Here is a 12,791-nt window from a genome sequence, read left to right as displayed (position 1 = left end):
ATTCTAATTTTAATACCATTAAGTAGACGATGCTACTATCCGCAATATTGAAACTGAAGAATGACTAGATAACCATGTAATGTGTTGTCGTGGTAGAAACTTGCGTGTGATACTAATAAGAATAAAAAATCCAGAAACAAATAAATAATTATTTTTATCTAAAAAATATCGATTTTTTGTCCATTAGGTATTGCTTGATATCTTTTCATGATTAGTTTATGAAAGTATGATATATTGACTACAATTTGTAAGAATTATGTAAGTGTGCATGTTATATATGTTTTTATTGATTGCAAGTGTTATATATGTTTTTATTGATTGCAAGTGTTATATATGTTTTTATTGATTGCAAGTGTTATATATGTTTTTATTGATTGCGTTAATGTTTTGTTAATGTTTACGTTGTGATTTTGTTTAAAAATAAAAAGAGACAGTCCCCTGCGAGCGATCAACGAAATAACACGTCGTGTCGAATCTTTATGAATTCCGTATCGAGCCTGAATTCCGTGTCGAGCCTCCTTATAAATTTGAGGTATTTTATTTTATCCGGTGCATCGAGGTTAATGCATCTGGCCCTCAGAATCAGAGGATGATTCAGAATGTGCTTGATCTGAAATGAATCTTACACTGATAGCGTTTGTGGTGAAAACGGAGTGCAGTGCACACGTTGCAACAAATGGCTCACGAAAAATGCATTAGATGTGTGTATGTATTAACTGTGACTCGGATGATGATTTGTAAGCCTAATTTTATTTAATTTTGCCTACAAATCATCATCTGATTCACTACAGTAGATATGTATGAACGAATAAAAAGGTAAGTACAGTAATTTTTCGATCGGAGTCTCCACACCCGGGTGTTGGACGGACTTGGGTAGAGTACGGAGGCTATATTTTTATGACTGCGTCTACCGCGCCGAGACTTCAAACGACGAGCCGAACATAGAGAAGGACAGAATGAAATAGGATCGCGTATCGCCGTCGCCGGCACAGTTTAAAGGCCCGTGCGTCATCACAATGAAACACCAAGACCACAGCTTTCTTATTTTCTGTGATATCATTATAGAACTTTCACCAACATATTCGTGACATTTCTCTAATTAAAATGATACCAAACACGATATAATTTGGCCAATATTTAGTGGTTTAATCGACGATTAAAGTTTCGAACGCAACGAAGAAGTGCGTATTGGAAAGAAAGAGACGCGAACAGTAGCCGCCGCCGGTTCGCATCTCTTTCTTTCCAATACGCTCTTCTTCGTTGCGTTCGAAACTTTTACCGTCGATTAAACCACTAAATAACGTTGAAATTATATCGTGATTGGTATCATTTTAATCAGAGAAACGCCAGGAATAGGCTAGTAAAAGTCCCATAAACCGATCATTAAAATTAAGAAGTTTGAGAACTCGATTCACTCGAGTCAATGTGTGGTGTTCACACCGATATACCCGAGCCGAGATCAATCATCGCCGCTCTACGGCGCGGAGCAGCGTTGGCCGGCAGTGGAGTGAGTAGGCACTGGACTCTGATCGGAGACACCCCCCCAAGACTCCGATCGAAGAATTACTGTATTGTTAATACTATTATTTTTTCTTAATCACTTGAAAGAAACTCTGTTGAGTCGACTAACCCCGCAACCGGGATTTGTTGACTTGCTACACTCACTAATATTAATTTGATTAAAACTACAACTAGGTTCAATCAAAGCGAAATTCAAAATTAAATCTATATATCCAAGTCAATGTACAAACTTTTGGTGTATAACAATCAGCAAAATACTAATGGTTCAGTGGTAACAATTAAATATGTTAAAAGTTAGTCGACTAACTGGCGTCGAAATAGCATATGCAGATCAGAAAGTCATATTTAACGGACAATATTTATTGTTCCATTTATTACATTTTAAAATTGTAACCTTAACATTAACAGTTTATAGGGATTTACAGTTTACAGGAATAGCATATGCAGATCAGAAAGTCATATTTAACGGACAATATTTATTGTTAAATTTATTACATTTTAAAATTGTAACCTTAAAATTAACAGCATGTAAATATTTGAGAGCAACTAACAACACGCGTGGCAGTCTTAACCCTTAGCAGTTGAGCGGCAACTCGGAGACACCACCCCTGTGTGCTGTATCGGATCTGTGAAATAATTGTAACGTTATTAAAATATTTTATATCAATAAATTGCTAAACATTTGAGTATTGCATGAGTGCATTGCATCAGAATGAAAATTGTTTGAATTGTTAGACTTTTGTTCCTCACTTTTATTCTCGTAGTGAATAATACTTTATTTATCTAATAACAATTTCTATCTCATACAACTCTCACTCTCACTCGTGCTTGTCGCTCTGTTAGTCTTCGACATCTAATGCGCACTTCTCACCGTTCTCGCCTTCCTTCCTAGCGGTGCGCACACACAAATACATACATATATACTATGACATATTTAGTGACAGAGATTTAACCTCACATTCTAACACACCTCCTTAAATCTATGCTTCACATTGTTTATACAAGTTTTAAATTATTCTTAGGGCTTGCCTAAAGGTTTCAAACTTATTTCTTCCTAAGGCTTTTGTCAGAATGTCAGCAATATTATTTTCTGATTCAACTTTAACAGTTTCAATAATTCCGTTTTCATAACATTCATTAACAAAATGATGATGTACCTCAATGTATTTTGAGTTTTTTGTTAAATTTCCAAACTTTGCAATAGCGATAGTACCAGAATTATCTTCATAAATGTACACAGGTTTGTTTGGTTTTATTTTAAAGTCTTTAAGTAAGTTCAAAATCACTCTGATCTCACTGACTGAATCAGACAAAGCTACGTATTCAGCTGCTGTAGAGGATTTCGTTACACTTCCTTGCTTTCGTGACTTCCAATAGATTACATTTCCAAAAACTCTAATTATATAACCTGTCGTAGATTTCCTGTCAGTTTTATCTCCCGCCCAATCGGCATCAACAAAACAATCAATTATATCAGCTTCTAAATTTCTTTGATAGGTTAGCTTTAAGTCTCTTGTTAAATATAGATATTTTAGTATTCTCAATGCATATTTACAGTGCGATTCATTATAACAATTTTGAAATCGACTCATATAGTTTACACTATAACTAACATCCAATCTCGTATTTGCACTTATATATAATAATGATCCAATCAAATTTCTGTAACTTAAATCAATTGATGCTGACTGTGCTGGGTGTAAGCTTAAAGTTTGTTCCATTGGTGTATTATACAATTTCGACTCAATAATGTTATATTTCCTAGCTAGTGACTCTATATAATCTTTCTGGTCTAACGTCATTTTACATTTCTCGCGATCGTAATCGATATTTATTCCTAAATACGTTTTGACTTCTCCTAGATTCTTCATACAAAATTTTTCAGATAGTTTGTTTTGTATTTCATTCAATCTTTCTATATTTTTATCGCATATCAACAAGTCATCAACAAATAAGATCAAATAACTTGCATCATTTTTCTCATTTTTTATATATAGACAGTTGTTTCGGACTGGACGGGATAAGAACACTCACAGAATTTGGACGAGCACACTTTATTCCCGTCTTGCGGTTAGTCGCGACAAAAAACACTTTATACAAAACTATGTACAGGTATCTAGCCAAAACTGTAAAGTTGACTAGCTCGAATAAAGAACGGAACAAAGATATTTTGTGAGAATGAATGATTTACAGCAGCGTAGCTGAGAATTTAGCGTGATTCGAATCGAACAGCAGAGAAAAACCGGGTGCAACGACGCGCGATGTTTTCGTAGCGATGCTGATTAACGATTGATTCGACGATCGATCAGAAGAGCGGATTTCTCTCTCCGTCGGAACGATGACTTGCTAATCGAACATCTCGACCAATGGAATTCCACTCGGCAGGTCGATAATCGATCTCGCGACGGCGAGCGGAGCAGCCAACCACTGGGCTGCGTGGTGGATCGTGCGTCACGATCTTACGACACTCGCAGCCAATCCCAAACACAGTAGTCATTCTCACTTCTTTCAAAACCTAATTTTCTTATATAATTATCAAAACATTGATACCACGCCCTTGGGCTCTCTCTCAAACCGTACAATGCTTTCCTTAATTTACATACTCTCCCAGTGCTATCCGCATATCCTAAAGGTTGTTTCACAAATACTTCTGATTTCACCTGGCCATTCAAAAATGCCGTTTCAACATCTAATTGTATGATTGTTAATTTATTCTGGCAACAATAGGATAGTAATCATTTCAAAGTCTGTATTCTAGCCCCACTGGCGAATATAAATCTTCAAGCACTGCAGACTGCTGAAAACCTTTCACTACGAGTCTTGCTTTCTTTCTATTATCAGTTTTATTTGTGAATACCCATTTTAAGTCTAATATTTTTACATTTTTTGGTTTCTCGACTAGCTTCCACGTTTCATTTTTAATTAAACAATTTATTTCCTTATCCATTGCATCTTTCCATAAATCATATTCCTCGCTTTTGAATGCTTCATCATAACTTGATGGACTATCTGCGCTTACAATATTTACATAAATGCATCTCGTATTTACTAAGCTAGCACTATAGAAATCAGGTCTTTTCTTTTCTCTCTCAGATCGTCTTAAATTCAGGTTTTCATTTGATCCTATACTCAACTTTCTTTGATCTTTCCTAATTATATTTTTTTCAACTTCTTGTTTCTCATTTGTATCTTCAATTTTTATTTTTGAATCTTTCATGAATACGTCCGATTCCGAATCTTGACTTCCTAAGCTACATTTATCCTCATTTTCATTACAACTGTCATTATCATCTCCACTAAATCCGATTAAATTTTGACAATCTTCAACTATTTCAACATGTCTTACGACGGTGATTTTTCCATTTATCAAAACTCGGTATCCAACATTTTCATACCCTAGCAAAATTCCTATATCCGCTTTTCTGTCCCATTTAGAGTTCCTTTTTACTTCGGGTACTCTAGCAAAAACTTTACTACCAAATACTTTTAAATTACTCAAATTTGGTCGTTTACAAAAAAATATCTCAAAAGGTGTTTTATTTTCTACCGTACTTTTTGTAAAAGTTCTATTTTTTAAATAAGTTGCTGTTTTTACAACTTGTTCCGGCTGAGCCGATGCGCTCGATCCCGTCGCCGTATTCAAATGTATACGGTATGGGCTTATTTTAAATATCCTAACGACTACCGCCAGCGCTAACGAAGACGCCTTGCGAAGGTGACAAACAATGCGAGCGTTTTGGAAGTCACCGTTGCTGTCGCGCCGTACAGAAGCGTTTGGAACATCGCGTTGATCACACGATAAGCGAAAGAAGAGTGCCGCGCCGAGCGAACGAAAGTCTACGAATTATCGAAGAGTACGCAGGAGCCCGGGCTCCAATTCATTAATTAATAAACCAAGTTAAACTAGTGGAGAGTTTAATTAGTACGGTGTTCTCCCGTTTCTCAGTCCAAACAGTATTTCCTTCCTCTCTTGAACCGGCAAACAGATAAATATTTAGTGTTCCGATAAAATCGAAGGTATCGGGAACACAACTTCTGGCCAGTATCTTAGACTTACGTTTGCATCATGTAATAGACATCTTGCAGAATTCATGATTGTTCTGTTAAATTTTTCAGCCACACCATTTAACTCGTGTACGTATGGTGGGCATGGTTCTATTAGGATTCCCTTTTCGTTTGCTAAATCATAGATATATTTATTTAGATATTCCTTACCATTATCGCATCTGAATTTCTTTATCCTTTTACCAGTTAAATTTTCAACTTGATTTATATAATTTTTAAAACAGTCATGTACTTCATTTTTTGATTTAATTGTATAAACGACAGATAATTTACTGTAATCATCAACCAAACTTAGAAAATATTTTGAGCCATCATAACCTGTAGTTGTTTGTGGCCCATTTAAATCTGAATGAACAATTTCTAAAATTTCACTTGCTCTTGTTCTATTATTTTTAAATGGTAAATTGTGCATTTTATTTCTTATACAAGTACCACATTTTAACTAAGTTGACTCTAACTCATTTGGTAAACCATCTACTAAATTATTTTTGCACATATGTTCTAAATATCTGAAATTTATATGGCCTAGCATCTTATGTAATCTTTCCTTTTGTGTCATTTTGTTATACATCTCAGTGTTATAATTTTTCTTTTCGTTTATGTAACTACTCATTTTATACAGCCCATTTTCTTTGTAAGCAATTGCAATAATATTTCCAGCTTTATCATAAATTTTCGCTGTTTGATCAATCGAAATAATCTTATTTTTATCGGTTACTTTTGCAAAACTAATTAAATTTTTATCCATGTCTTCTACATAGAATACATTGGATATCGTAATTTCAACTTGCATACCATAAACAATAAAATGTGTAAGTAGGGTATATAGGCGGGTTCTAAGCCACTTCTCAATTCAGGCGGTTCTGAGGAACTTTCCAATTCACGGGAGAGCGGTACCGCAGAGCGCTATTGCACAAGCATATATGAAACATCATACTCCTTTGGTATTGCACAAGCATTACGTCATCTAGGTCAAGGGCAAAGCTGTTAATTCATTAGGTACCGCCCCCTTCTTTCTTACGTCATCTAGGCCAAGGACAGAGCTGCTGAATCATCACTTAAATTTTTTCGCGGGGTGGGGGGGCAATCCCTCACTGCACAAGCATTACGTCATCTAGGCCAAGGGCAAAGCTGCTGATTCATTAGGTACCGCCCCCTTCTTTCTTACGTCATCTAGGCTAAGGACAGAGCTGCTGAGTCATCACTTAAGGGGTGGTACCGCAGAGCGCTATTGCGCAAGCATATATTACATCATATTTTTTCGCGGGATGGGGGGGCAATCCCTCATTGCACAAGCATTACCTCATCTAGGCCAAGGACAGAGCTGCTGAGTCATACCCCCCTTCTTTCTTACGTCATCTAGGCCACGGCCGGCCAAGGACAGAGTTGCTGAGGCATTAGGTACCGCCCCCTTTCTAAGAAAATGTAAAAAGGTAGGGGACCAACGCATCCTATAAGAACATTGTATTCCGAGCGTCGCGCTTCAGATCGAGACAATCAACACGAAAAAAGCATGATGTGTTACAACAGTCATCCGCTCGCTGAATGTGATCATTCAAGCATCGAGGAGTCACGCAAAAAGAGGAGACTAAATAATATGTAAGTAAAAAGATGAAAAAAACTTGTGAACAGAAATTTAGAAAAACATCTAATTTTTTGACATCTGTTGCAGGGGTTTTGACAACAACGACTCCATTTCACAATCATCGAGTAGTTTGCACAGAATCTTGAGTCGAAGATATTCCATAGCTGGCAATTATTTTAAATATCTCGAAATTGGTGTACACGTTGGCGATGACATTTGTGTGGAACTAACTATGGGGGATAACCGCGGTAACGAGATCACATTTTCCCGGGATGCATGGTGTAACCGTGTCGGTCACATATCGACACTTCGCGAACGTAGAGGATAGGAATTGTATTTACCACGGCGATCTATGACGTCATACGCGATCCTCGTCGTAGAAAAGGATCGCAGGATCGCCCCACTAATCATAGTTGCGTGCGCATCGATCCCCACTCGATAATCATCGAAGGAGATCGATGACGGCCATCGAGAACTCACTCTACGTCTGGAAGCGATTAAGTGAGCACGCGTTCGCGAGGTGTCCGTTCGACGATAACCGGTGCGTATTCGGGAGGCCAAACCGTCCTGTTGTACTAGTAGGATATATAGGGGGGTTCTAATTCACTTCCCAATTCAGGCGGTTCTGAGGAACTTTCCAATTCACGGGAGAGCGGTACCGCATTGCACAAGCATTACGTCATCTAGGCCAAGGACAAAGCTGTTAGGCACCGCCCCCTTCTTTCTGACGTCATCTAGGCCAAGGACAAAGCTGTTAGGCACCGCCCCCTTCTTTCTTACGTCATCTAGGCCAAGGACAGAGCTGCTGAGTCATCACTTAATGGTATTGCACAAGCATTACGTCATCTAGGCCAAGGACAAAGCTGTTAGGCACCGCCCCCTTCTTTCTGACGTCATCTAGGCCAAGGACAGAGCTGCTGAGTCATCACTTAAGGGGTGGTACCGCAGAGCGGTATTGCGCAAGCATATATTACATCATATTTTATTGCATCATATTTTTTCGCGGGGAGGGGGGGGGGGACAATCCCTATGAAAGATGATACTCCTTTGGTATTGCACAAGCATTACGTCATCTAGGCCAAGGACAAAGCTGTTAGGCACCGCCCCCTTCTTTCTGACGTCATCTAGGCCAAGGACAGAGCTGCTGAGTCATCACTTAATGGTATTGCACAAGCATTACGTCATCTAGGCCAAGGACAAAGCTGTTAGGCACCGCCCCCTTCTTTCTTACGTCATCTAGACATCACCCTTATCTCTAAGGGTAGCAATGAATAAATAGGACACGAGGGAATGTGAATTGTAGTCTTTGCAAACGTTTCATCGTTGCAAACGTTTGCCGTGACAAAAAAAAAGTTATTTAATATTCATAGTTAAAAACGGTGCCACCGTTACATTGCAAAGTGCAATTATATTTTGAGAACTGGAAATTAACAAATTAAAGTTGAAAGGAATATTTTTGTCGACAACTGTGCGGTAGCAAGATGATTGAAACGTGGAAAAAAATGTTGAGGTGTTTGACAAGCATGTCAATGCTGCTGAAAACTATGGATGAGTATCACGAATGGCATCGCTCGTACATCGAATCTCTGCAATGCTGCATCAATTATCTATCCAGTGCAAAGGATGAATTGTCGGGGAGCATGAAATCTAGTTTAACATCAACTATGTGTCGTATGAAAACTTTGAACGTTTCATTGCACAAACGTATTTCCTCGCCACACACCGGTAGAGGTTTATATGATCGCGGCGGTGCGAGAGCCTCGACGCTCCGTTGGGAAAATGTCGAGTCGGCGTTTAAAAGTCGCATATCGACTGGCATCGTTATCAACGTGGAACATATCGATCCTAAACAATTTTTACAACATGCAAAACGAATGGTTACAGGACGCGTTACAGAATTTTTAAACGTGCATTCATCGCTGAAAGCTAGCGTGACGTTGGAGGCAGAATTCATGCAACACACCAACGAGGTTTCCGTGAAAAGTTTCGGCACGCGAAACGTTGCATTGTTTCGGACAAGCAATCTACGACAGTGGTATCAGAGAGACATTGTGCCAACGCTTTTGACATCGTTGGAAGAGTTTCAAGAGCGAGACAGCGGGTGGGCACTGTCGAAGATACTGCATTTGATTGTGAACTTTAGCAAATACCAGCCATTGCAAGCCGGCTGCATCACTGAAACCTACTTGCCTCGAACGATACAGTTGAAAAGAGCGGTCGTGGACGTGAATAGCAAGGATGAGGCATGCTTTTTTTGGGCGGTCGTGGTGGGTCTCTATCCGGCCAAGACAAATCCATCGCGTTTATCATCATATCCACACTACAAAACAGTGCTTCAAACCGAAGGTTTTCAATCACCCATGCTATTCAAAGACATTCGAAAATTTGAACGAAAAAACGATGTTTCCATAAACGTGTTCGAATGGGTGCGCAAGAAATGTGTAACACTTCATTTGACTGAGAAGAAACGGAGAAGACATATCAATTTGCTGTTTATCCAGAATGCTGCAAAGACGCACGGCCATTTCGCATGTATACGAAATTTGCCAAGATTGGTTTCATCACAGCTTAGCAAGCATAAGTGCACGAAGCATATTTGTGATCGGTAAGTTGCACGTTTTTTTGTTTTTTAAATTCTTTGAAGCAAGAAAAGTTTTCTTCCCACAGGTGCCTGCAATATTTCCCTACGCCGGAGAGATTAAACATTCATACAATCGACTGTGAACGAATGAATGATTGTGCTCTGACGCTTCCAACGAGCGAAGATAAGTGGTTGCACTTTAAAAACTTTCTAAACAAAGAACAGGCACCGTTCATTATCTATGCTGACTTGGAGTGTCTGCTGCTGCCTGAGGAACAGGAGGGAGAAGACCGTGCAGCACGCGTACAATATCAACAACACCACGCGTTTAGTATAGGATACTATATACATTGTCGCTACGATGAATCGCTGTGCGAGTATCAGGTTTATCGTGATAAAGCGGGATGCACTGCATGGTTTGCAAACAGGTTGTACGAGCTGAGTCAGAAATTACAGCCGCTATTTGATAAAACGGTACCAATGAATTCACTAACTGAAGCAGAAAAATTAAATTTTCGTACAGCCACACATTGTCATGTCTGCGAGAAAACGTTTGAGGAAAACGATATACGAGTGCGTGATCATTGTCATTTCACGGGCGCATATCGTGGTCCATCTCATAACGAATGCAATTTAAGCTATCAATCTTCGTACGTGATACCAGTAGTTTTCCATAATTTATCAGGCTACGATGCACATTTCATTATAAAAGAATTAGCAAATTCGTTTGAGGGACGGATAGACGTATTACCATTGACGAAAGAGAAGTATATCTCATTCACGAAAAACGTTTCCATCGGGAGACAGCCGGGTGAAGAACGAAAGTATGTAAAGTTCTTGAAATTTCGCTTCATCGACTCATTCAAGTTCTTGAACTCAAGTCTGGACAAGCTGTCATCGTATTTAGACAAAAATAAATTCCGCATCGTACGAGGTGAATTTACACATCTTTCTAACGATGATTTCAACCTGTTGACTAGAAAAGGCGTGTTTCCATACGACTATCTGGCATCGTACGATAAATTAAATGATACATGTTTACCGCCGCGCGAAGCATTTTACAATCGGTTAAATGGTAGCGAGATATCCGACGTCGATTACCTTCATGCAAATACTGTTTGGTCGCGTTTCACCATACAAACGCTAGGAGAGTACAGTGATTTATATCTAAAATTGGATGTATTGTTGTTGGCAGATGTTTTCGAAAATTTTCGCGATGACTGTCTCGAGAATTATAAGCTTGATCCAGCACATTATTTCACGCTCCCCGGTTTCGCGTGGGATGTGATGTTGAAAATGACGAAGATTGAATTGGAGTTGTTCACCGACGTCGATATGCTTTTGTTCGTGGAGCGAGGAATACGTGGTGGATTGAGCCAATGTTCTCACAGATATGCATATGCAAACAACAAATATTTGTCTACGCACGATTCGAGTAAACCATCCACCTACTTAATGTATTTTGACGTGAATAATTTGTATGGTTGGGCCATGTCGCAACCTCTACCGCACAGAGACTTTCGATGGGTGGAGGATATTGATAATTTCAACGTTGAATCCATTCCAATCGATAGCCCTGTAGGATACATTTTGGAGGTTGATTTAGAGTATCCACGCGAAATTCACGATGCTCACGCAGATCTTCCATTTTGTCCAAGTCACGATGCAGCAACCAGCTCGAGTCAAAGAAAGTTGCTGGCAACACTTCGCAATAAGGAGCGATATGTTATACATTATCGATACCTCCAGCAAAGTTTAAAACATAATCTGAAATTGAAGAAAATTCATCGAATTCTAGAGTTTCAACAGTCACGATGGTTGCATGAATATATCGACTTGAATACAAAATTACGCACCAACGCAACCAACGATTTTTCAAAGAATTTGTTCAAATTAATGAACAATGCTGTGTTTGGAAAAACGATGGAGAACGTTCGAAATCATGCGATCGTGAAATTACTTTCTCGATGGAATGGTAGACACGGAGTTGAACGATTGATAGCTAGACCAAATTTTCACAGTTATACAGTGTTTTCTAAAGACTTCGTCGCAATTCAGATGAAAAAGCTGCTCGTTAAATTTTACAAGCCCATCTACGTAGGCATGTCCATATTGGATATATCAAAATTTCATTTATACACTTTTCATTACGAGTACATGTATCCAAAATTCCAGCAAAATTGTAAGATTTTATACACGGACACGGATAGTCTGATATATGAAATCACTTGCGATGACGCGTACGAGACGCTGCTGAAACACCAGTAATTATACAGTGAACAACGTTTACGGTGTTCCGATTGCAAACAAGAAACAGCTCGGATTGATGAAGGATGAGAATGGCGGTAAAATCATGACAGAGTTCGTAGGACTTCGTTCAAAAATGTATGCGATTCGCGTGCATGATGATTGCGAAACCAAAAAGATCAAAGGCATTAGGACAAACGTTACCGCTCGGGATATAAGTTTCGAAGACTATGTCGAATGTCTTAATAATCATACCGAAAAGAGTGTTAGCAGTAATTGTATAGCGTCTGTACGACATCAGGTGTATTCGATGTCGGAAATAAAATTAGCATTGAGCCCGTACGATGATAAGCGATATATTTGTAATAATTTGATTAATACTCTTCCTTGGGGGCATTACAGTATCGATTGAGAAATTTTATCTATAAAAAGAAAAAAAGTATGGAGACGCATCCTATGAAAACATTATATTCTATGCGCTTCAGATTGGGAAGTAGGAGGTTTGTTTTGTAAATAAAAAAAAATACATCTTAATTCAAAATGCTTTTTATTATAAAAAAAATTTTATTACATTAAGTAGGATTGAGTAGTAGATTGAGAAGTATGAGGGATTGTTTTTAAATAACTCATAATTAAAAAAAAAAATGATTTTTATTATAAAAAATTTTTTACATTTTTGAAATTTTTAAAACATTACTTCAAAATATTGACTGGGTTGAGGGATTCCTTTTTTTATGATACAAATTATTGCTCATTGATGTCCTGAAAAGAAAAAAAGTTTTTTAATATTAA

At 38.3% G+C, this 12,791-nt stretch overlaps 1 protein-coding gene across 1 annotated transcript; it reads left to right on the top strand.

Annotated features, from left to right (window-relative positions):
- The first annotated feature begins 8,694 nt into the window (after positions 1–8,694).
- LOC143220084 (uncharacterized) lies at positions 8,695–12,020 on the top strand. The gene is made up of 3 exons (XM_076445821.1): positions 8,695–9,776; positions 9,839–11,638; positions 11,732–12,020. Exons 1-3 carry the CDS (start codon positions 8,695–8,697, stop codon positions 12,018–12,020), a joined length of 3,171 nt encoding a protein of 1,056 aa, XP_076301936.1.
- The last annotated feature ends 771 nt before the right edge of the window (positions 12,021–12,791 follow it).

Source organism: Lasioglossum baleicum, unplaced genomic scaffold, assembly GCF_051020765.1.
Source record: "Lasioglossum baleicum unplaced genomic scaffold, iyLasBale1 scaffold0170, whole genome shotgun sequence".
In the NCBI taxonomy this organism is placed as follows: domain Eukaryota; kingdom Metazoa; phylum Arthropoda; class Insecta; order Hymenoptera; family Halictidae; genus Lasioglossum; species Lasioglossum baleicum.
This window is presented reverse-complemented; position numbering and strand designations above follow the sequence as displayed.

Bases quoted from the DNA above. Each gene is read 5' to 3' on its own strand.
- LOC143220084 (XM_076445821.1), top strand. From the start codon at position 8,695: ATGTCAATGCTGCTGAAAACTATGGATGAGTATCACGAATGGCATCGC. The intron at 9,777-9,838 runs GTAAGTTGCACG...TTCTTCCCACAG, and splicing joins ACGAAGCATATTTGTGATCG to GTGCCTGCAATATTTCCCTA. The intron at 11,639-11,731 runs GTTCAAATTAAT...ATGGAATGGTAG, and splicing joins AACGATTTTTCAAAGAATTT to ACACGGAGTTGAACGATTGA.